The sequence below is a fragment of the Triticum aestivum genome, chromosome 6D (assembly GCF_018294505.1).
Source record: "Triticum aestivum cultivar Chinese Spring chromosome 6D, IWGSC CS RefSeq v2.1, whole genome shotgun sequence".
In the NCBI taxonomy this organism is placed as follows: Eukaryota; Viridiplantae; Streptophyta; class Magnoliopsida; order Poales; family Poaceae; genus Triticum; species Triticum aestivum.
The window spans coordinates 111927619-111952856 of record NC_057811.1 but is presented as its reverse complement, the minus strand read 5'-3'; the positions used below and the strand labels follow the sequence as shown (position 1 = coordinate 111952856).

The 25238-nt window shown below is 45.0% G+C and overlaps 1 protein-coding gene across 1 annotated transcript; it reads left to right on the top strand.

The window, feature by feature from the left end:
• The first annotated feature begins 19416 nt into the window (after window positions 1-19416).
• Window positions 19417-19924, top strand: LOC123141283 (uncharacterized). Its single transcript, XM_044560461.1, has one exon. The coding sequence runs from the start codon at window positions 19441-19443 to the stop codon at window positions 19804-19806; it is 366 nt and encodes a 121-aa protein (XP_044416396.1). The 5' UTR covers window positions 19417-19440; the 3' UTR covers window positions 19807-19924.
• Window positions 19925-25238: the final 5314 nt, after the last annotated feature.

Genomic DNA, 25238 nt, shown 5'->3' with positions numbered 1-25238 from the left:
AATCTTCCAGATGAGATAGTGATGGTTCTCCATAGTCACTGCCACCAAGCTAGTAGAGCTTCGTGATGAACTATAACATATCAGGGATAGTTATGATGATCCTTGAGCTATTCGCGATGTTTGACACCGCGAGAGTAGAAATCAAGAAGGAGCATCAATTGTTGATGGTTAGTAAAACCACTAGTTTAAGAAGGGCAAGGGCAAAAGGGATACTTCATGAAACAGCAAGTCGTTTGCTGCTCTAGTGAAGAATCCCAAGGTTGAACCCAAACCCGAGACTAAGTGCTTCTGTAATGAGGGGAACGGTCACTGAAGCAGTACTACCCTAGATACTTGGTAGATGAGAAGGCAGGCAAGGTCGACAGAAGTATATTGGATATACATTATATGAATGTGTACTTTACTAGTACTCCTAGCAGCACCAGGGTATTAGATACCGGTTCGGTTGCTAAGTGTTAGTAACTCGAAATAAAAGCTGCGGAATAAACGGAGACTAGCTAAAGGTGAGATGACGATATGTGTTGGAAGTGTTTCCAAGGTTGATGTGATCAAGCATCGCATGCTCCCTCTACCATCGAGATTTGGTGTTTGCGTTGAGCATGATTGGATTATGTTTATCGCAATACGGTTATTCATTTAAGGAGAATAATGGTTACTCTGTTTATTTGAATAATACCTTCAATGGTCTTGCACCTAAAATGAATCTCGATCGTAGTGATACACATGTTCGTGCCAAAAGATATAAATAGTAATGATAGTACCACATACTTGTGGCACTGCCATTTGAGTCATATTGGTATAGAACGCATGAAGAAGCTCCATGTAGATGGATCTTTGGACTCACTCGTTTTTGAAAAGATTGAGACATGCGAACCATGTCTATTGGTATATATGCATGAAGAAACTCCATGCAGATGGATCGTTTGGACTCACTTGATTTTGAATCACTTGAGACATGCAAATCATACCACATGGGCAAGATGACTGAAAGGCCTCGTTTTCAGTAAGATGGAACAAGAGAGCAACTTATTGGAAGTAATACATTTTGATGTATGCAGTCCAATGAGTGCTGAGGCATGCAGTGGATATCGTTATGTTCTTACTTCACAGATGATTTGAGTAGATGCTGAGTGTATTTACTTGATGAAACACAAGTCTGAATTATTGAAAGGTTCAAGTAATTTCAGAGTGAAGTTGAAGATCGTCGTGACAAGAGGATAAAATGTCTGTGATATGATCATAGAGATGAGTATCTGAGTTACGAGTTTGGCACACAATTAAGACATTGTGGAAAGTGTTTCACAATTAATACCGCCTGGAACACCATAGTGTGATGGTGTGTCCGAACATCATAACTGCACCCTATTGGATATGGTGCATACCATGATGTTTCTTATCGAATTACCACTATCGTTTATGGGTTAGGCATTAGAGACAACCGCATTCACTTTAAAAGGGGCACCACGCAATTCCGTTGAGACGACACCGTTTAGAGAAACCTAAGTTGTCGTTTCTTAAAAGTTTGGGGCTGCGATGCTTATGTGAAAAAGTTTCAGGCTGATAAGCTCGAACCCAAAGCGGATAAATGCATCTTCATAGAATACCCAAAACAGTTGGGTATACCTCCTATTTCAGATCTGGAAGCAAAAGTAATTGCTTCTAGAAACGAGTCCTTTCTCGAGGAAAAGTTTCTCTCGAAAGAATTGAGTGGGAGGATGGTGGAGACTTGATAAGGTTATTGAACCGTCACTTCAACTAGTGTGTAGCAGGGCACAGGAAGTTGTTCCTGTGGCACCTACACCAATTGAAGTGGAAGCTTATGATAGTGATCATGAAACTTCGGATCAAGTCACTACCAAACCTCGTAGGACGACGAGGATGCGTGCTACTTCAGAGTGGTACGTGATCCTGTCTGAGATATCATGTTGTTGGACAATACTGAACCTACGAGCTATGGAGAAGCGATGGTGGGCCCATATTCCGACAAATGGTTAGAAGCCATGAAATCCGAGATAAATGGATCTTTGAGAAGAAGACGGACGTGGACGGTAATGTTACCGTCTATGAAGCTCGACTTGTGGCAAAGAGTATTTCCACAAGTTCAAGGAGTTGACTACGATGAGATTTTCTCATCCGTAGCGATGCTTAAGTCCGTCGGAATCATGTTAGCATTAGCTGCATTTATGAAATCTGGCAGATGGATGTCAAAACAAGTTTCCTTACCAGTTTTCGTAAGGAAAGGTTGTATGTGATACAATCAGAAAGGTTTTGTCGATCCTAAGGATGCTAAAAGGTATGCTAGCTCCAGCGATCCTTCCATGGACTAGAGCAAGCATCTCGGAGTCAGAATATACGCTTTGATGGAGTGATCAAAGTTTTTGGGTTTATACAAAGTTTGTTAGAAACTTGTATTTACAATAAAGTGAGTGGGAGCGCTACAACATTTCTGATAAGTATATGTGAATGACATATTGTTGATCCGAAATGATGTAAAATTTCTGGAAAGCATAAAGGGTTGTTTGAAAGGAGTTTTTCAAAGGAAGACCTGGATAAAGCTGCTTACATATTGGGCATCAAGATCTATAGAGATAGATCAAGACGCCTGATGATACTTTCAAAGAACGCACACCTTGACATGATTTTGAAAGAGTTCAAAATAGATCAGCAAAGAAGGAGTTCTTGGCTGTGTTACAAGGTGTGAGTATTGAGTAAGACTCAAGACCTGACCACAGCAGAAGAGAGAGAAAGGACGAAGGTCGTCCCCTATGCTTTAGACGTAGGCTCTACAGTATGCTATGCTGTGTACCGCACATGAAGTGTGCCTTGCCATGAGTTGGTCAAGGGGTACAATAGTGATCCGGGAATGGATCACATGACAGCGGTCGAACTTATCCTTAGTATCTAGTGGACTAAGGAATTTTCTCGATTATGGAGGTGAAAAGGAGTTCGTCGTAAAGGGTTACGTCGATGCGAACTTTGACACTAATCCGGATGACTCTGAGTAGTAAACCGGATTCGTATAGTAGAGCAATTATTTGAAATGGCTCCAAATAGCGCGTGGTAGCATCCACAAGATGACATAGATATTCGTAAAGCACACACGGATCTGAAAGGTTCAGACCCGTTGACTAATAACCTCTCTCACAAGCATAACATGATCAAACCAGAACTCATTGAGTGTTAATCACATAGTGATGTGAACTAGATTGTTGACTCTAGTAAACTCTTTGGATGTTGGTCACATGGTGATGTGACCTGTGAGTGTTAATCACATGGTGATGTGAACTAGATTATTGACTCTAGTGCAAGTGGGAGACTGTTGGAAATATGCCCTAGAGGCAATAATAAATAGGTTATTATTATATTTCCTTGTTCATGATAATCGTTTATTATCCATGCTAGAATTGTATTGATAGGAAACTCAGATACATGTGTGGATACATAGACAACACCATGTCCCTAGTAAGCCTCTAGTTGACTAGCTCGTTGATCAATAGATGGTTACGGTTTCCTGACCATGGACATTGGATGTCGTTGATAACGGGATCACATCATTAGGAGAATGATGTGATGGACAAGACCCAATCCTAAGCCTAGCACAAGATCGTGTAGTTCGTTTGCTCAGAGCTTTTCTAATGTCAAGTATCATTTCCTTAGACCATGAGATTGTGCAACTCCCGGATACCGTAGGAATGCTTTGGGTGTACCAAACGTCACAACGTAACTGGGTGGCTATAAAGGTGCACTACAGGTATCTCCGAAAGTGTCTGTTGGGTTGGCACGAATCGAGACTGGGATTTGTCACTCCGTGTAAACGGAGAGGTATCTCTGGGCCCACTCGGTAGGACATCATCATAATGTGCACAATGTGACCAAGGAGTTGATCACGGGATGATGTGAGTTACGGAACGAGTAAAGAGACTTGCCGGTAACGAGATTGAACAAGGTATAGGGATACCGACGATCGAATCTCGGGCAAGTAACATACCGATGGACAAAGGGAATTGTATACGGGATTGATTGAATCCCCGACATCGTGGTTCATCCGATGAGATCATCGTGGAACATGTGGGAGCCAACATGGGTATCCAGATCCCGCTGTTGGTTATTGACCGGAGAACGTCTCGGTCATGTCTGCATGGTTCCCGAACCCGTAGGGTCTACACACTTAAGGTTCGATGACGCTAGGGTTATAGGGAAAGTATGTACGTGGTTACCGAATGTTGTTCGGAGTCCCGGATGAGATCCCGGACGTCACGAGGAGTTCCGGAATGGTCCGGAGGTAAAGATTTATATATGGGAAGTCCTGTTTTGGTCACCGGAAAAGTTTCGGGTGATATCGGTAATGTACCGGGACCACCGGGAGGGTCCCGGGGGTCCACCAAGTGGGGCCACCAGCCCCAGAAGGCTGCGTGGGCCAAGTGTGGGAGGGGACCAGCCCCAGGTGGGCTGGTGCGCCCCCCCACCAAGGCCCAAGGCGCATGGGAGAGTGGGAGGGGGCAAACCCTAGGTCCAGATGGGCCTTAGGGCCCATCTAGTGGGCGCCCCCCCTCTCCTCCCCTTGGCCGCCCCCCTTGATGGGATCTAGGGCTGGCCGCCTCCTCTTGGGGGTGGAAACCCTAAGGGGGGCGCAGCCCCCTCCCCCCCTATATATAGTTGAGGTTTGGGCTGCCCAAGACACACGAGAACGTCTCTCTTTGGCGCAGCCCTACCCCTCTCCCTCCTCCTCCTCTCCCGCGGTGCTTGGCGAAGCCCTGCGGGATTGCCACGCTCCTCCACCACCACCACGCCGTCGTGCTGCTGCTGGATGGAGTCTTCCCCAACCTCTCCCTCTCTCCTTGCTAGATCAAGGCGTGGGAGACGTCACCGGGCTGCACGTGTGTTGAACGCGGAGGCACCGTTCTTTCGGTGCTTAGATCGGAATCAACCGCGATCTGAATCGCTACGAGTACGACTCCCTCATCCGCGTTCTTGCAACGCTTCCGCATCGCGATCTATAAGGGTATGTAGATGCACTCCCCTTCCCCTCGTTGCTAGATTACTCCATAGATTGATCTTGGTGATGCGTAGAAAATTTTGAATTTCTGCTACGTTCCTCAACAGAGTATTACCGAGAGGGCCCAGAGATACCTCTCCGATACATGGAGTGACAAATCCTAATCTCGATCTATGCCAACTCAACAAGTACCATCGGAGACACCTGTAGAGCACCTTTATGATCACCCAGTTACGTTGTGACATTTGGTAGCACACAAAGTGTTCCTCCAGTATTCGGGAGTTGCATAATCTCATAGTCATAGGAACATGTATAAGTCATGAAGAAAGCTATAGCAATAAACTAAAACGATCAAGTGCTAAGCTAATGGAATGGGTCAAGTCAATCACATCATTCTCATAATGATGTGATCCCGTTTATCAAATCACAACTCATGTCTATGGTTAGGAAACTTAACCATCTTTGATCAATGAGCTAGTCAAGTAGAGGCATGCTAGTGACACTCTGTTTGTCTATGTATTCACACATGTATTATGTTTTCGGTTAATACAATTCTAGCATGAATAATAAACATTTATCATGAAATAAGGAAATAAATAATAACTTTATTATTGCCTCCAGGGCATATTTCCTTCAGTCTCCCACTTGCACTAGAGTCAATAATCTAGTTCACATCGCCATGTGATTTAACATCAATAGTTCACATCTTTATGTGGCTAACACCCATAGTTCACATCGACATGTGACCAACACCCAAAGGGTTTACTAGATTCAGTAATCTAGTTCACATCGCTATGTGATTAACACCCAAAGAGTACTAAGGTGTGATCATGTTTTGCTTGTGAGATAATTTTAGTCAACGGGTCTGTCACATTCAGATCCGTAAGTATTTTGCAAATTTCTATGTCTACAATGCTCTGTACGGAGCTACTCTAGCTAATAGCTCCCACTTTCAATATGTATCTGGATCGAGACTTAGAGTCATCCAGATCGGTGTAAAAGCTTGCGTCGACGTAACTCTTTACGACGAACTCTTTATCACCTCCATAACCGAGAAATATATCCTTATTCCACTAAGGATAATTTTGACCGCAGTCCAGTGATCTACTCCTAGATCACTATTGTACCCTCTTGCCAAACTCATGGTGAGGTACACAATATGTCTGGTACACAGCATAGCATACTTTATAGAACCTATGACTGAGGCATACAGAATGACTTTCATTCTCTTTTCTATTCTCTGTCGTGGTCGGTTTTTGAGTCTTTACTCAACTTTACACCTTGCATCACAGTCAAGAACTCCTTCTTTGACTGTTCCATTTTGAACTACTTCAAAACTTGTCAAGGTATGTACTCATTGGAAAAACTTATCAAGCATCTTGATCTATCTTTATAGATCTTGATGCTCAACATGTAAGCAGCTTCACCGAGGTCTTTCTTTGAAAAACTCCTTTCAAACACTCCTTTATGCTTTTCAGAAAAATTCTACATTATTTCCGATCAACAATATGTCATTCACATATATTTATCAGAAATGTTGTAGTGCTCGCACTCACTTTCTTGTAAATACAGGCTTCACCGCAAGTCTCTTATCAAAGTGTATATTCCAACTCCGAGATGCTTGCACCAATCCATAGATGGATCGCTGGAGCTTGCACATTTTGTTAGCACCTTTAGGATCGACAAAACCTTCTGGTTGCATCATATACAACTCTTCTTTAAGAAATCCATTAAGGAATGTAGTTTTGACATCCATTTGCCAGATTTCATAAAATGTGGCGATTTGCTAACATGATTCGGATAGACTTAAGCATCGCTACGAGTGAGAAAATCTCATCGTAGTCAACACCTTGAACTTTGTTAAAACCTTTTTCAACAAGTCTAGCTTTGTAGATAGTAACACTACTATCAGCGTCCGTCTTCCTCTTGAAGATCCATTTATTTTCTATGGCTTGCCGATCATCGGGCAAGTCAACCAAAGTCCACACTTTGTTCTCATACATGGATCCCATCTCAGATTTCATGGCCTCAAGCCATTTCGCGGAATCTGGGCTCATCATCGCTTCCTCGTAGTTTGTAGGTTCATCATGGCCAAGTAACATGACCTCTAGAACAGGATTACCGTACCACTCTAGTGCGGATCTCACTCTTGTTGACCAACGAGGTTTGGTAGTAACTTGATATGAAGTTACATGATCATCATCATTATCTTCCTCACAAATTGGTGTAGGAGTCACAGGAACAGATTTCTGTGATGAACTACTTTCCAATAAGGGAACAGGTACAGTTACCTCATCAAGTTCTACTTTCCTCCCACTCACTTCTTTCGAGAGAAACTCCTTCTCTAGAAAGGATCCATTCTTAGCAACGAATATCTTGCCTTCGGATCTGTGATAGAAGGTGTACCCAACAGTTTCCTTTGGGTATCCTATGAAGACGCACTTCTCCGATTTGGGTTCGAGCTTATCAGGTTGAAGCTTTTTCACATAAGCATCGCGGCCCCAAACTTTAAGAAACGACAACTTTGGTTTCTTGCCAAATCATAGTTCATAAGGTGTCATCTCAACGGATTTAGATGGTGCCCTATTTAATGTGAATGCAGTTGTGTCTAATGCATAACCCCAAAACGATAGTGGTAAATCGGTAAGAGACATCATAGATCGCACGATATCCAGTAAAGTACGATTACGACGTTTGGATACACCATTACGCTGTGGTGTGCCGGGTGGCGTGAGTTGCGAAACTATTCCGCATTGTTTCAAATGAAAACCAAACTCGTAACTCAAATATTCTCCTCCACGATCAGATTGTAGAAACTTTATTTTCTTGTTATGATGATTTTCTACTTCACTCTGAAATTCTTTGAACTTTTCAAATGTTTCAGACTTATGTTTCATTAAGTAGATATACCCATATCTGCGCAAATCATCTATGAAGGTCAGAAAATAACGATACCCGCCACGAGCCTCAATATTCATCGGACCATATACATCAGTATGTATGATTTCCAACAAATCTGTTGCTCGCTCCATAGTTCCGGAGAACGGCGTTTTTAGTCATCTTGCCCAAGAGGCATGGTTCGCAAGCATCAAGTGATTCATAATCAAGTGATTCCAAAAGCCCATCAGCATGGAGTTTCTTCATGCTCTTTACACCAATATGACCTAAACGGCAGTGCCACAAATAAGTTGTGCTATCATTATTAACTTTGCATCTTTTGACTTCAATATTATGAATATGTGTATCACTACGATCGAGATCCAATGAACCATTTTCATTGGGTGTATAACCATAGAAGGTTTTATTCATGTAAACAGAACAGTAATTATTCTCTAACTTAAATGAATAACCGTATTGCAATAAACATGATCAAATCATATTCATGCTCAACGCAAACACCAAATAACACTTATTTAGGTTCAACACTAATCCCGAAAGTATAGGGAGTGTGCGATGATGATCATATCAATCTTGGAACCACTTCCAACACACATCGTCACTTCATCCTTAACTAGTCTCTGTTCATTTTTGCAACTCCTGTTTCAAGTTACTACTCTTAGCAAGTAAACCAGTATCAAATACTGAGGGGTCGCTATAAACACTAGTAAAGTACACATCAATAACATGTATATCAAATATACTTTTGTTCATTTTGCCATCCTTCTTATCCGCCAATTATTTGGGGTAGTTCCGCTTCCAGTGACCAGCCCTTTTGCAGTAGAAACACTCAGTTTCAGGCTTGGGTCTAGCTTTGGGCTTCTTCACGGGAGTAGCAACTTGCTTGTCGTTCTTTTGAAGTTCCCCTTCTTCCCTTTGCCCTTTTCTTGAAACTAGTGGTCTTGTCAACCATCAACACTTGATGCTTTTCTTGATTTCTACCTTCGGTGATTTTAGCATCACGAAGAGCTTTGGGAATCGTTTCTGTTATCCCTTGCATATTATAGTTCATCACGAAGTTATATTAACTTGGTGATAGTGACTAGAGAACTCTATCAATCACTATCTTATCTGGAAGATTAACTCCCACTTGATTCAAGTGATTGTAGTACTCAGACATTCTGAGCACATGCTCACTAGCTGAGCAATTCTCCTCCACCTTGTGGGCAAAGTACTTGTCAAAGGTCTCATACCTTTCAACATGGGCATGAGTTTGAAATACTAATTTCAACTCTTGGAACATCTCATATGCTCCGTGGCGTTCAAAATGTCTTTGAAGCCCCGATTCTAAGCCGTAAAGCATGGTGCACTAAACTATCAAGTAGTCATCATATCGAGCTTGCCAAACGTTCATAACGTCTGCATTTGCTCCTGCAATCGGTCTGTCACCTAGCGGTGCATCAAGGACATAATTTTTCTATGCAGCAATGAGGATAATCCTCAGATCACGGATCCAATCCACATCATTGCTACTAACATCTTTCAACTTAGTTTTCTCTAGGAACATATCAAAAAATAAAACAGGGGAGCTAAACGTGAGCTATTGATCTACAACATAGATATGCTAATACTACCAGGACTAAGTTCATGATAAATTAAAGTTCAATTAATCAAATTACTTCAGAACTCCCACTTAGACATCCCTCTAATCATCTAAGTGATCACGTGATCCAAATCAACTAAACCATGTCCCATCATCACGTGAGATGGAGTAGTTTTCAATGGTGAACATCACTATGTTGATCATATCTACTATATGATTCCCGCTTGAACTTTCGGTATCAGTGTTCTGAGGCCATATCTGCATATGCTAGGCTCGTCAAGTTTAACCCGAATATTTCTGCGTGTGCAAAACTGGCTTGCACCCGTTGTATAAGGACGTTGAGCTTATCACACCCGATCATCACGTGGTGTCTCGGCACGATGAACTTTGGCAGCGGTGCATACTCAGGGAGAACGCTTGTACCTTGAAATTTTAGTGAGAGATCATCTTATAATGCTACCGTCAATCAAAGCAGAATAAGATGCATAAAGGATAAACATAACATGCAATCAATATAAGTGATATGATATGGCCATCATCATCTTGTGCCTTTGATCTCCATCTCCAAAGCACCGTCATGATCACCATCGTCACCGGCGCGACACCTTGATCTCCATCGTAGCATCGTTGTCGTCTCGCCAACTATTGCTTCTACGACTATCGCTACCGCTTAGTGATAAAGTAAAGCAATTGCAGGGCGATTGCATTGCATACAATAAAGCGACAACCATATGGCTCCTGCCAGTTGCCGATAACTCTGTTACAAAACATGATCATCTCATACAATAAAATATAGCATCATGTCTTGACCATATCACATCACAACATGCCCTGCAAAAAACAAGTTAGACGTCCTCTACTTTGTTGTTGCAAGTTTTACGTGGCTACTACGGGCTGAGCAAGAACCGTTCTTACCTACGCATCAAAACCACAACGATATTTCGTCAAGTTAGTGCTGTTTTAACCTTCTCAAGGACCGGGCGTAGTCACACTCGGTTCAAATAAAGTTGGAGAAACTGACACCCGCCAGCCACCTGTGTGCAAAGCACGTCGGTAGAACCAGTCTTGCGTAAGCATACGCGTAATGTCGGTCCGGGCCGCTTCATCCAACAATACCGCCGAACCAAAGTATGACATGTTGGTAAGCAGTATGACTTGTATTGCCCACAACTCACTTGTGTTCTACTCGTGCATATAACATCTACGCATAAACCTGGCTCGGATGCCACTGTTGGGGAACGTAGTAATTTCAAAATTTTCCTACGCACACGCAAGATCATGGTGATGAATAGCAACGAGAGGGGAGAGTGTTGTCCATATACCCTCGTAGACCGAAAGCGGAAGCGTTATGACAACGCGGTTGATGTAGTCGTACGTCTTCACGATCCGACCGATCAAGTACCGAATGCACGGCACCTCCGAGTTCAGCACACGTTCAGCTCGATGACGTCCCACGAACTCCAATCCAGCAGAGCTTCGAGGGAGAGTTCTGTCAGCACAACGGCGTGATGACGGTGATGATGATGCTACCGACGCAGGGCTTCACCTAAGCACCGCTACGATATTACCAAGGTGGATTATGATGGAGGGGCGCACCGCACACGGCTAAAAGATCAATGATCAACTTGTGTGTCTATGGGGTGCCCCCTGACCACGTATATAAAGGAGTGGAGGAGGGGAGGGACCGGCCCTCTCCATGGCACGCCCTGGGGAGTCCTACTCCCACCGGGAGTAGGAGTCCCCCCTTCCATATAGTAGGAGTAGGGGAGAAGGAAAGGGAAAAGTGAAGAGAAGGAAGGAGGGGGCGCCGCCCCTCCCCCTAGTCAAATTCGGACTAGGCCTTGGGGGGCGTGCAGCCTCCCATCTCTCTTTCCCCTAAAGCCCAATAAGGCCCATATACTCCCCGGCGAATTCCCATAACTCTCCGGTACTCCGAAAAATACCCGAATCACTCGGAACCTTTCCGATGTCCGAATATATTCGTCCAATATATCGATCTTTACGTCTTGACCATTTTGAGACTCCTCGTCATGTCCCGATCTCATCCGGGACTCCGAACTACCTTCGGTACATCAAAACACATAAACTCATAATACCAATCGTCACCGAGCGTTAAGCGTGCGGACCCTACGGGTTCGAGAACTATGTAGACATGACCGAGACACATCTCCGGTCAACACCCAATAGCGGAACCTGGATGCTCATATTGGCTCCCACATATTCTACGAAGATCTTTATCGGTCAAACCGCATAACAACATACATTGTTCCCTTTGTCATCGGTATGTTACTTACCCGAGATTCGATCGTCGGTATCTCAGTACCTAGTTCAATCTCGTTACCGGCAAGTCTCCTTACTAGTTCCGTAATACTTCATCCCGCAACTAACTCATTAGTCACATTGCTTGCAAGGCTTATAGTGATGAGTATTACCGAGAGGGCCCAGAGATACCTCTCTGATACATGGAGTGACAAATCCTAATCTCGATCTATGCCAACTCAACAAGTACCATCGGAGACACCTGTAGAGCACCTTTATGATCACCCATTTACGTTGTGACGTTTGGTAGCACATAAAGTGTTCCTTCGGTATTCGGGAGTTGCATAATCTCATAGTCATAGGAACATGTATAAGTCATGAAGAAAGCTATAGCAATAAACTAAAAAGATCATGTGCTAAGCTAACGGAATGGGTCAAGTCAATCACATCATTCTCATAATGATGTGATCCCGTTTATCAAATGACAACTCATGTTTATGGTTAGGAAACTTAACCATCTTTGATCAATGAGCTAGTCAAGTAGAGGCATACTAGTGACACTATGTTTGTCTATGTATTCACACATGTATTATGTTTCCAGTTAATACAATTCTAGCATGAATAATAAACATTTATCATGAAATAAGGAAATAAATAATAACTTTATTATTGCCTCTAGGGCATATTTCCTTCATGATAAACCTTAGGTCATCCACTTGAGGGAAAATTGCTACTGTCCTACAAAACTTTGCGCTTGGAGGCCCAATACATGTCTACAAGAATAAAGTTGCGTAGTAGACATCAGTCCCCATTTATGCTCCTTTCGTCATGTTCTTTCTGAACTCAGTTTGGGATCTTCGCCGTCCTGGAGAGCTTCTCACTTCTCCAAATAACCTCACTATGCATGAGGTCAAGCAACTCAAGAAGAAGAAGCATGCCGAGCCTCGCTTTCCTGCTGGTGATCCTGAGGATGTCTATGCCACTTCAGATGATGAGGCCTTCGAGATGTCAGACTGACATTCAGAAGAAGATGTATGAGGCCCATGTCAATGAGAAGCCTACCCAGCGTCGTCAGATTGCTATGATGAAGCACCTCAACATGCCTATAAAGAGTGGATCTGAGAAGAGCATCACCCCTGAGGACTGGTGGATCTCCGCACATAGCACATGGTCTGATGATGAGGCTCCTGGCCAGCCTTCTTCCTCCTTTGCTGCTGCTGATGATATCATGGAGAATGCTCGTGAGGACGATGATGAGGAGTTTGATGATGAGGATCCAGATGCGACCGAGGAGTCAGAGGAGGACTACTGAGCTCTGGGGCGCTAGCTTCGCTCTTTTCCTTTTTGGTGTCTTGATGCCAAAGGGGAGAGTGTTCTCTATTAGGTCTCGGGATTTGCATGGGATTTGCTGCTTGGGTTGTGTTCTGTTCTTTTTCGTGCTGAGTGTTGATCTTTAGTTTGTGGACCTTGTTGCTTATCTCGACTTGCATGGTGTGAGACATGCGCTCTTTATCTATCTTTAGTTTCGGTTTTCCTTAAGCTCCTTCTTTCTACTTATGCGCTTATTGCTTATCTTGCTCATGTCGAGTAGGAGTGGTGGGTCTATAACATATAGGGGGAGTCTTGCTCCTAATGTGTGCCTTTGCATTCCAAAAGCAAATTCAAAATAGTGCACACATCTAGGGGGAGTCCCGTCTATATTTTCTAGACCTCTTATGCAAATTGTGTTGTTGTCATCATCCACCAAAAAGGGGGAGATTGATAGGTCATTTCCCTACTTTGTGTTTTGTATGATGATGACAACTCTCTGTTGGTCTAATCTTGTGTTAAGTGATTCATGTTCTCGGTGATTAGGCTTGCATCGATTAGTCATTCTCTCTGGAAGGAAAAGATCGAAGACAGTGTTTGTCTACATGTTTATCTCTTTGGTCGTAGAAAAATCGTACTATTAAGAGGGAATCCACATCGGAAGGAGTTGGGTGAATCATTGCACGTACACATATTCCTCACCCACCTTTGCCTTCCGTTCCTTGCTTGAGAGAGGTTCCTATTATCCATACAGTTGCTATGATCTTTCCTCTTAGCGGTTGCACCGCTCTTCTGAGCGGTTGCACCGCTGGATCTGTTGGACCGGACCAACCACCACCCCAGGGGTGATACCCTAGGGTTGAACCTCCCAGTACATGACCAAGCGGTTGTACCGCTGCCCCCGGGAGGTGGTACCACCACCATGCTTGAAAATGTCTGTGGTGTGTCATTGGCGGTTATACTGGCCAGGTACGGCTCAACAACCGGACATACTTCTGTTTTGATGCGGTACTCGGGCGGTGGTGGCCCAGTTGTTCCGGTCGTGCTCTGCACACCGGTACCACCGGTGCCCTATGCGGTTCTACCACTTAGGACTTAGCCACCCAGGGTACCAGGGCCAGACGGTAGTACCGGCGCACTACCGCTCGATCACCGCTCATAGGGGTGACTCCCTTCTGTTTCAAAGCGGTGGCATAGCGGTTGTTCCGGTTTATCTTGACAACCGGTACTACCGCTTGTTTGTCCGGGTGTACCGCCTGTCTGGTCTTCTGCAGGGTACCCGTGAATCCCGGTTGTACCTGGCTGAGGAGCGGTTGTACTGCTGCTGTGCATTTTCCGCAGTAACGGTTGGATTTTAGGGTTTGCTATATAAAGGAGGTTCTTCCACCTACCTCTATCACCTCTTGCCTCTCTCTCTCTCCACCATTAATGCCCTTGAAGCTTTCTTGCCCGATCTCTCTCTCTCTCTAGCCATTCAAACTTGTTGATTTGCTAGGGATTGAAGGAGGAGACCTAGATCTACACTTCCACCAAAGGATATTTGATTCCTCCATACTTTCTTGTGTAGATTTTGTTACTCTTGGGTGTTTGAGTACCCTAGATGGTTGAGGTCACCTCGGAGCCACATTCCATTGTGGTGAAGCTCCGTGGTTTCGTTGGGAGCCTCCAATTCAGTTGTGGAGAGAGCCCCAACCTTGTTTGTAAAGGTTCGGTCGCCGCCTTCAAGGGCACCAATAGTAGAATCACGACATCTCACATTGTGCGAGGGCGTGAGGAGAATACGGTGGCCCTAGTGGCTTCTTGGGGAGCATTGTGCCTCCACACCGCTCCAACGAAGACGTACTTCCTCTCAAAGGGAAGGAACTTCGGTAACACACCCTCGTCTCCACCGGCTCCACTCTTGGTTATCTCTCACCTTTACTTGTGCAAGCTTATATTGTGTTGTATCCCTTGCTTGCTTGTGTGCTTGTTGTTGTTGCATCATATAGGTTGCTCACCTAGTTGCATATCTAGACAACCTACTTTGATGCAAAGTTTAATTTGGTAAAGAAAAGTTAAAAATTATTAGTTGCCTATTCACCCCCCCCCTCTAGTCAACTATATTGATCCTTTCAACGGCCGCGCCCGAGACAGGGGGCGGGGTGGATGGCGGAGCTGCAGGGGTCGATGCAGGCGTAGTGGACGGCGCCGGAGCGCGCCCGGCCATCATGGCGTGCGCGTACTGGAGATGAGCCGTCTGCTCCGCGCGGTACTCTTCCAGCAGCAGGAAAGAGCGTGCCTGCAGGAAGGAGAGCAGGGGCACACGCGAGGTGAGGTGCGGGATGGCACCGTGGTACTGGCGTCCGAGCCCACGGATCATGTTGACGAGCTGCTGGGTCTCGGTGATGGGCTGGCTGAGGTCGCGAAGCTGATCGGCAAACGCCATCAGGCGAGTGCAGTACTGCATGATCGTGAGATCGCCCTGGACGAGGGCGTGGTACTCGGCGTCGACGTACACGGCGCGAGAGAGCTGATTGTCGTGGAAGATCGCCTCGATGGCCGCCCAGAGGACGGCCGCCGTGTCCTCGGGCTGCATGACGGCATCAAGCAGCTCCGGCAAGATGGTGGCGTAGAGCCAGTGGACGATGCAGTGGTCGATCATCACCCACTCGGGGTCTCGGCGGGCCGGGGCAGCAGCGGCGATGATGTGATCGCGGACGCCAAACATGCCGATGATGGTGTGGAAGAAGCGCCGCCACTGCGCGTAGTTGCCGGCATGGAGGTCGAGGACGATGGGAACATGATGACAGATGTTGATGGTCTGGAGAACAGACGCGGGAAAGGCGCGAAGCGGCTGGAGGAGGGTGTTCTGAAGAAGACCAGCGGCTGCGTGGTCGCCGTCGTTGGAAGAGGTGGGAGAGGGGACGGGGTTGCCGTCCATGGCAGTGGAAGAGGGAGGCAGATCAGGTGCGAAGGGGTTGGATTCCTCAGTATCTGATACCATGTTTCAGGAGAAGAGATTGAACGCACTTGTTCTATTGCACTTGGGCATACATATACGTTACTGAGAGGGGCACGCAGACACGATGGAGATCATGGGGCGGCCATGGTCAGGAGAGGTGGGCGCGTGCGCTTACAGGGAAAACTACACACACGCACTCCTGTCTACAGGTACAAATACAATGTACAAATGCAGTATGCTAACACTAAACTTTCAGGCCGTGCTCTTCAATGGGAGCCAATGTTTCTGTCAACCACTAGATTTTGGCACCTATGGTGATCTTGAACAGCATTGTTTAAAGGTTGTACAAATATGTCTCACAAGCACACAAGTAGTGGAGGTTAAAACTGAAATTCACTCTATTTTCTTTGACAATTTTGGAGAACCTTGAGGTCGGTCGCAACAGCACGCGCATATAAGGCAACTCCAACGGGCCAACGCATGTCATTCGTCCACGTTCGTTTCGATCCGTGCGGACCAAAAACACGGCCCAAGGCGCCAGCGCAAATGGATGGATGTTTGTTTTCATGTCCACTTTGACTCATTTTCAGCACAAATTTGGTCTGGTTTTGGGTCAGCGCGGAAACACCTGGACGTACGCAGCGTCCTCCACTGGCCCGCTTGTCGGTGGCACACAGGACATTCCAACCCCCTCCCAAAACGAGCTTGGGCTCCCCAGGCTCGTCGCCCTTGTCGCCGCCACCCAGCCACTTCGGCACCTCTAGCTTCCCCACCCATCTGCCACTGCATCCACCGTAGGCGTTGGCTCCGCTTCTTGCCGCAGATGGTGTAGCTCGCAGCCCGTACCTTGCCAAGGGGCGTCGCTGCCCTTCGGCACACCACAGCCACCTATGGAGGAACTTTTCATTTGCTTGGCAGGGGCAATGTAAGGGGCATGTTGATGGTTGCACTGCCATACTTGAAGTTGTGGCATCACAAGATCTCTTAATTCGGTACCCTTTTTTTGGCATGACAGGTTCTCACAATGACATCAACGTGCTTCAGCACTCTCCGGTGTTATCAAGGCTTTCGAAAAGCAATGCCCTAAAGGTCAATTATGAGATCACTTGACACCAACACAACAAGGGATACTACCTAGCTGAACCCCAAGGAGAGAAGAGGGCTAGGTTTGCCGAAGAACAAGAGAGTGCTAAGAAGGATGTGGAGCGTGCTTTTGGTGTGCTCCAATCTCGATGGGCTATTTTTGGCACCCTGCTAGAACATGGAGCAGTGAGACTATGTGGGAGGTGATGGTTGCTTGTGTGATCGTAGAGGATGAGCGTGATGACAACATTTTTTTAGGGTGTATACCATGTGAAAACGTTGAGCCTGAGAGTGGAAGGGAACATTTGCACAGTTCATCCAATTTAATCATGAAAGGCGTGATCGTGTAACTCACATTCAACTTCAAGATGATTTGATTAAGTATACGTGGACTCTTATAGAAAACCAATAGTTGGATTTGCTCTTTTTCTTTCAATGTATTTGCTATGGTTTTAAGTTTATTTGATTATAAACTATGCAATTTTTTATTGTGTTGTAAACTATGTACTAAACTATTTGTTTAATCATGTACAATGTTTTATTTATTTATTTGGTTGATCTGACCAAAATGACAATTTTTATTAAAAAGACGGACCAAATGAGTCGTCCCATTGAGTGAACTCTGCAGAAAATGACGGACAAGGGATAGACGCCGCCCCTCCTGGTACGTCATAAGATTTGCCCCCCAAATTGCCAATAATTACCCCCATGCCACCGGTAAGTGAGAAAACGGTCCGCTTTTACTTTTACAATTCGTTACATGTGACTTGGTTTATAAGCAAGCGGCCCAGCAATATACCACTAGCTGACAAGCACTGCAATGGCTGGAGCCCGACTCTTCCACCCAATAGACCTTTGTTTGATTCCTAGTGAGCGCAATTCTCTTTCTTTTTGGTTTAATTTTTCTTTTATCTTATCTTCTTAAAATATTCATATCAAATTTAGATTTAGGATGCAATCTTAATTAATACCCTTTTCATATGGGGTATTTTAAAAATACCTATTATATATGTTCCTACACCATTTAAATTGACACAAAAGCTATTATTGATACTATATGGGATGTTGATTCCAAGCAGCCCTATTACATATGTTCCTGCACCATTTAAATTGGCAGAAAAGCTATTATTGGCACCATAGAGATGTTGATTCCAAGCAGCTACCATATGTTACAACAAGTATATAATTATGCTCTCTATTTCGCACGGTGCACAATAACCGACCCATATACGATAATATACACTAAACTACTAATATGTTGTACTAAAGTTGAGACACTTATTTTAGTACGGAGGGGGTATTTCTCTATTTTCAACCCAATGCAAATATTTGTTGGGAATCACTAAGAAGGAACGACAACAAAGGCGTAAAAAGATAGCGGCAACTAGGTAGATATTTTGGTAGTCTAACAAATCGGGAACACCTTGACTACACTAAAAATCATTACGCCTTGTCGTGCAGCATCGTGAAAGCTTTCAAAGAATTTATTGATGTCGTCGGATGTGTATGAGGGATCATTTTTTTTTCTCGATTAACGCACGGACATGTTTGCTAGTCGAATGAAAAACAGATAGTTTTGCTGTTGATTTGGATCCGGCCGAGTTGCCAGAGTAGCTAGTGTTTCCGGCCAAGGCGATAGCTTGCATGAAGGCCACGCGTCACCTCTTTCGACGGCCAGTGGTCACCGTCTCGTCACCGGCCATATATGGAAAAAAGTTGAGAGGAAAACGTAATTCTCAAATGTGTATATATACCGTCTTCGTGCCCGGCTGCGCACGGCGTTGCTGAGCTTCTCCAGCGCCGTATATGGATAACGTCGCCCGTCCGGGCTGCCGGACAAGAGCGTCGCCAACGTACACGTACCCATCTCCAGCCGCAAAACCACACAAAAATGCATGCATGGCAATGATGAACAGAAAACGAAATAAATTCCTCTACGCCGCCCGTGCGCGCGACACGTCGCCGGCCCGCCGTCGCCGTCGCGGGCGCGCGCTCCGGCATGCGCGTAGCTAGCTAGCCGGCAGGGGCCGCATTAACTCCACGTTGAACGCTGGCCCGACGCGACCGGGACATGCATGGCGCCATCACTCGCCTTTTCCCGGAAAGCTGCGTCGGCGAGCGCGCGGCACCGTGCGTGCATGGGAGGCCGGAGAGCGAGCTATGGCTCCTGGACCCGTACACTTGTGCGACCCGTCTTGTCGCGGAGGCCGCGACGACGGCGACGCCGCCGTCCGCTTCTAGCTCTGCCGTGTGGCCCATGGCATAGAGCTGGCTTCGTGCTAGTATAAATACGCCCCGCCGTGAGCCCTGAGGTGGCCACACGCAACGTAAAGGCCTACGCACTGACACTCTAAGGTGTGATCGATCGACGTCATGGCGAAGGTGCAGGTAAGGGCGAGGTTCGTGACGGAGGTGGCGCCGCCGCAGCTCGTGTCGGTCGTGCGGCGGAGGAAGGTGCCGAGGAGCCTCGACACGATCGTCGAGGACGACAGGGAGCTGCAGCAGCTGGCCTACGGCGACCACCATCATCATCATCAGGCTACTGCCTCCGCGGCGTCGATGAAGAGGGCGTTGCCGGCCGGCGCGCGCACTGGCGGTGCCGGGTTCATGAGGGAGCTCAGCAGCTGCTTCTCCGGCAACGGCGACCACGGCCAGGCGGCCGGTGGCTGCTGGGAGAGCACGCGCAGTAAAGGGCACGGCCGACGAGCCGTGTTTGCTCACCGGACGCATGCAAATTAAGCTAACGAACAGGGCTTGCTGCTGAACGTGTTTGTTAGCTCGATCGATCTCAATGGAGTGCCTTTGGCCCGTTCCGAACACTAATATTAGTAGTATGCAGCTAAGCATGCGTAGCTAACCTCCGATGTGACTACGAGGATTTCTGGCGATGTCCGTTTAGTGAGAAAAGACTTTTTCGTCGACTATAAGTCGTCTTTAAGTACTCTGTTAAATCTCAAAAAATATTTTGTTGGCTCAATAACTCGAAGGTGCTCATAGAATAGGATACTCGTGGATGCATTATAAAGGTGAGTATATGTGCCTACGCAAGCATATACAGTTATATTGTATCAAAAAAAAAATATTGTATCAAAAAACAATGAATTTGGTATTTTCTAAAAATTGTCTTATTGACATACAACAGAGTATATGAGTATCACACCTTAAAAAGAACAAAAGGTCGTCCTCATCATTCGTTCAACTTTACTTACTTTTTCTTTCTCTTTTTATCGTTAATTTTTGTCATGCCCTAATTTTCTTCATAGATTTTTGACACGTGTGATAAATTAGACATCCACCCACACATCGTGTGTGGTGTAAGCAGGAGGCGGCCCACACAGGTCATCTGTGGGCGAATATTAGAATTGCCCAAACGTGTGGGCGCAACTACTTCGTGCCACACGCATAACAAGTACTGTTCATTCCACCCCGCGCATGTGGTACGAAGCAAAAATGCCCACAAGTCATGGCGCAGCTGCGTTAGTTACCCGCGGGATAAGCTTTAGTTGACATCCGGGATGGCAAATGTAGTTGTAAATCATGGCAACTCTCTCTGTTTTGGTTAACTATGTTTGTCATGTCTAATTTATGGTAGTTGTGTGTCTAATTTATGATTCATGTCTAATATAGTTGCCATGCGTGCTTGCCTAGTTGCCATGTATGATTAACCATAGTTGTCATGTGTGTTTACCTGGTTGCCACGTACGCGCGACTGCAGTTGCCATCTACCAACGAATTATAGTTGTCATGTGTGTTTACCTAGTTGCCGCATACGCGCAACTGCAGTTGCCATCTATCACGGTACGAGCGTCGTGTGGGTGAAGAGGCGCTCACCCGCACGCGCGTGTACTGGTTTGTGACTGTGTGAGCAGGTACCGGTTCGCTCACACGGCCCAGCTGGCAAACCGCGCGCTGCGGGTCGTGTGGGCGAGCGCTCTAACACCCACACAACACGCTATGCCTACGTGGCACTCAGATTCCTTTAGGATTCCTGCAAAATAGAATTAAGGTGGATCAAGGCCTGTGGGCGATGTGCAAATATGCCACACGTGTGGACATTATCATTTGGGTAGATTTTTCCTAAAAGTTGACTTAAGTATCCCACGTCTTAATTGCTTATATCAAATAAAATTATGTTCTCCTTTGCAAGCACGTAAGTCCTTACCGATTAATAAAATCCTTATCCCAAAAAATCCTGAATTTTATTTGGGTACGTAAATCACGGGTGAATTCCTTTTAATAAGCGCTTATTACTACAATTACATTTATATAGGGAGGTAAATCATGAATTAGCGTACTAGAATATTTATATCCATTCCAATGCATGGACAATTGTCTAGTTTTTAAAAAAATAAACAACATGTACTCCCTCCTTTTTTATTTACTCCGCATATTAGAGTTGACTGAAGTCAAACTTTGTAAAGTTTGGTCAAACTAATAGAAATGAATATAAATATTTAGCATAACAAACCTATATGATGTGAAAATACATTCAACAATGAATCTAATGGTATTGATTTGTTATTGTATATATTAATACTCCCTTCGTTTTTATTTACTCTGCATATTAGTTTTGGTCAAGTCAAGCTTTACAAACTTTGACAAAGTTCATAGACAAAAATATTAACATATACAATAACAAATCAATACCATTAGATTCGTTGTTGAATGTACTTCCACATCATATAGATTTGTTATGCTAAATATTTATATTCTTTTCAATAAATTTGGTCAAACTTTACAAAGTTTGACTTCAGTCAACTCTAATATGCAGAGTAAATAAAAACGGAGGGAGTATTTTTGTCTATAAACTTTGTCAAAGTTTGTAAAGCTTGACTTTGACCAAAACTAATATGTTGAGTAAATAAAAACAGAGGAAGTAACAAATACTGGAGTAAATTTCACTTTTACCCCATGTTTCAGTTTTGTGACAGATTCTACTCATTTAAAAAAAATCTCAATTTATATCCATTGATGCGCTCTGTACCACATTTTACCCAGATGTGCCACATCTTTCTCCAATTTTGTGATGACTAGGTGCCACGTAGATGTTTTTTCATCTAGTTTTTGGGCTATCTTTTTGCAGCTGTAAATCGGGCCTATGTAGAGGTCCATCGTTCCTGTCACTCACATGACCTTTGATGCCCTCGCTAAGAGCATCTTCAGCAGCCGTGCCAAACAAGCGCCGCGCCGTAAAATTACTCATTTTAGCGCACGCACAACCGGTACAGTAGCTCCAGCGGGCGCGTAAAAACCGCGCGCGCGGCATATCTAGTTCAGCGCGCGGGCCGAAACTCCATCGCGCGCCGCTTATTTGTTGCGCCCGCTCCCGCGCGCTCGCTCGCAACTCACCACCCTCCCTCTCCAGCCGCGGCGCCGCCGCCGCCCGCGCCACCCGGCGACTGTTCCAGCGCTTCCCCGGCCTATCCCCGCGCAGCGGCGGCTTCCTCCGCCCCCTCTAGTCACCGCCGCCCCTCGCGCGCGTCCGTCCTCCGACGAACAGCGCCCGGGCACTCGCTGCCGCTCGGCGCCCGCAAGGTATTCGACAAAACGCCTGCAAGGTATGTATTGCCTCAAACTTCATGAATTTGGTGCATGTTGATTGTAGTTTTTATAGTATAGTATTGAACATTGTAGATGAGTTCGTCGTATGATTCTTTCGAAGAAGAATTTGATATTGAAGAGGAGGAGGATCTTGCAATGATCCTAGCTATGCACATCAATAAAAAACTGAAGCACGGTGGTTCGGTTATGGGTCGGTAGAAAATTTGGAGGGATAGGATTGATGCCCACAACAGATTGATCAGGCATTATTTTGCGGAGAATCCCACATACCCCGAGTCGTATTTTCGTCGCCGGTTTAGGATGAGCACCGAGTTGTTCAGGCGCATTGCAGAGAAACTAGCGAGCCATGACCGATTTTTTCAACAAAGGAGGAATACTGCCGGAGAGCTCGGGCATAGCACCTTTCAGAAGGTGACAGCCGCTTTGCGTATGTTGGCATACGGTATCCCGGTTGATTTAGTTGATGATCACTTGGCTATGGGTGAGAGCCAAGCCACCATGTGTGTCAAGCGCTTCGCAGTCGGAATTGTGCAAGTGTTTGGCCAGGAGTATTTGAGATCTCCCAATGCTGAAGACGCCGCAAGGCTATTGGAGATGAACAAAGCTCGCGGCTTTCCTGGTATGCTTGGCTCAATAGATTGCATGCATTGGAGTTGGAAGAATTGTCCAAAGGCATGGCATGGGCAATTCCACGGCAAAAAAAGGGTTCCACTATAATCCTTAAAGTGGTGGCCGATCAAGAGACTTGGATTTGGCATGCATTCTTTGGAATGCCTGGATCTTTGAATGATTAATGTTGTCAACCGGTCACCGCTGATGAATAAGATTGCAAATGGTGATTTGCCACCGGTGCAGTTTGTAGCATCAATGTTGGCATCAATGTTGTGTTTATTGCACTATTTGTTGTAACGATAAATTGTTTGTTTGAGTTGTAATAACGAAACTAAACTATTTATTTTGATTTATTTTGTTTGTGTTTGATCTTTTTGCTTCTGTTTTGGAATGCATATGTTATTTGTGCGAGAGTCGCGTGCACTGCATTTTTGCGCACTGCTGGAGCTGCGCGCGCGCTGCATTTTAGCGCGGCTGCTGGAGCCAGCGCTGCCCGCCGCGCCAAACCAGGCGATGTGCGCGCGGCAAAGTAGTTTTTAGCGCGCGGCGCGTTGGACGGCTGTTGGAGATGCTCTAAGCTCGTCATCATAGATATCGTTTTTGCCGACCTTCCACCCTCAGCTGTCTCCCTTCCATCCACCACCACCAGTTTTGTCGCCGTTGGTCCCCACCCCCTGTGGAAGCGTCTCCCACCTCTGCCACCACCACGGGCGTGGACACGCACAGCTCAGCGGTCGCCAGCACGTGCGCTGGGGGCAAGTGTTTTTGGGGTATGAATGTGAGGCTCGGTGGAGCTCTGTTCTGGCGGAAGAATGAGGGTCGTTCTGGCAGTAGGAATGTCGGGGCACATGCACATACCTTCCGCCTCCAGGATGGTGAAGAATGAGGGGGGGCAGGAGGACGTCGGCTTCGCCCATCCATCGCTCCTTCGAGAGGAAGCAACCCGCTAAAATAAAGAAACACCCCACTTCAGCCTGATGAAGGGAACAAAGGAAGGGAAGGGGAAGTCTGTATCGAGAAACAAAATGAGAACTAGGTTGGATCATTGTCGGTAGCCCCGGCCCACCCGCGTAAGCCTACATCGAGTACGTAAGAAGAGAAGGAAGCTCCTTTTTACGTATTTCTCTTTTGTTTTTTTCCAATCAAAATTCAGGATTACATAAAAAATATCATGATGTTGAAAAAATGTAGGAAATTTTACGAAAATTCCTAAGATTTCATTTTTTCATGAAAGAAAACATGTTTGCGAATTTCATAAAAATATTCAAAAACGTTAAAAAGTTTAAAAATTTCAAAAATTATCGCCAAAATTTAGAAGTGTTCATCTGTTCAAAAAAAAATTGATGCGGAGAAATGTTCACAAATTTAAAAAATTGTTCTTAATATTTAATAAATGTTCACGAATTCAAATATATTTACACATTTAGAAAATGTTCATGCATTTCAAAAGTGTTCCCAAATTTCAAAAGGGATTTGTCGATTAAAAATATATTCATAAATTCATTTTTTACGAATTTCAAAAATGGTTTCCAAATTATAGGATTGTTCACAAATTTATAAAATGTTCATAAGTTCAAAAACACTTTGTGAAAATACAAAAGCACGTTCAAAATTTCAAAAAAAGTTTCAAGTAAAACAATGTTCAGTATTTAAACTTGTTTGCCAATTTGAAATTTTCAAGAATTTCAGAAAACTGTTCGTCAAATCAAAATATGTTGACGAAGTCAAAAAATGATTGTGAGTTTTGAAAAAAAAAATCACAAATGTAGGAAAATGTTCCCAAGTTTGGAAAATTATATTAATAAATTAAAAAGGAAAAAAATAAAAAGAAAAGAATAAACGAAAATGAGAAAAACAAGAAATAAATAATACAAAACAAACTGGCCTGGGAAGATCTCAGAACCTTGCCAAACCGGAATAGATTCTGTCGTACAAGGCTATTTGGGCCGGCCAATATGGAACGTTCTATCCAGCCACCTACGAGCTAAATAGGAATT

What these genes read in the sequence shown, in the direction of transcription:
- LOC123141283 (XM_044560461.1), top strand. Translation starts at nt 19,441, where the DNA reads ATGGCGAAGGTGCAGGTAAGGGCGAGGTTCGTGACGGAGGTGGCGCCG.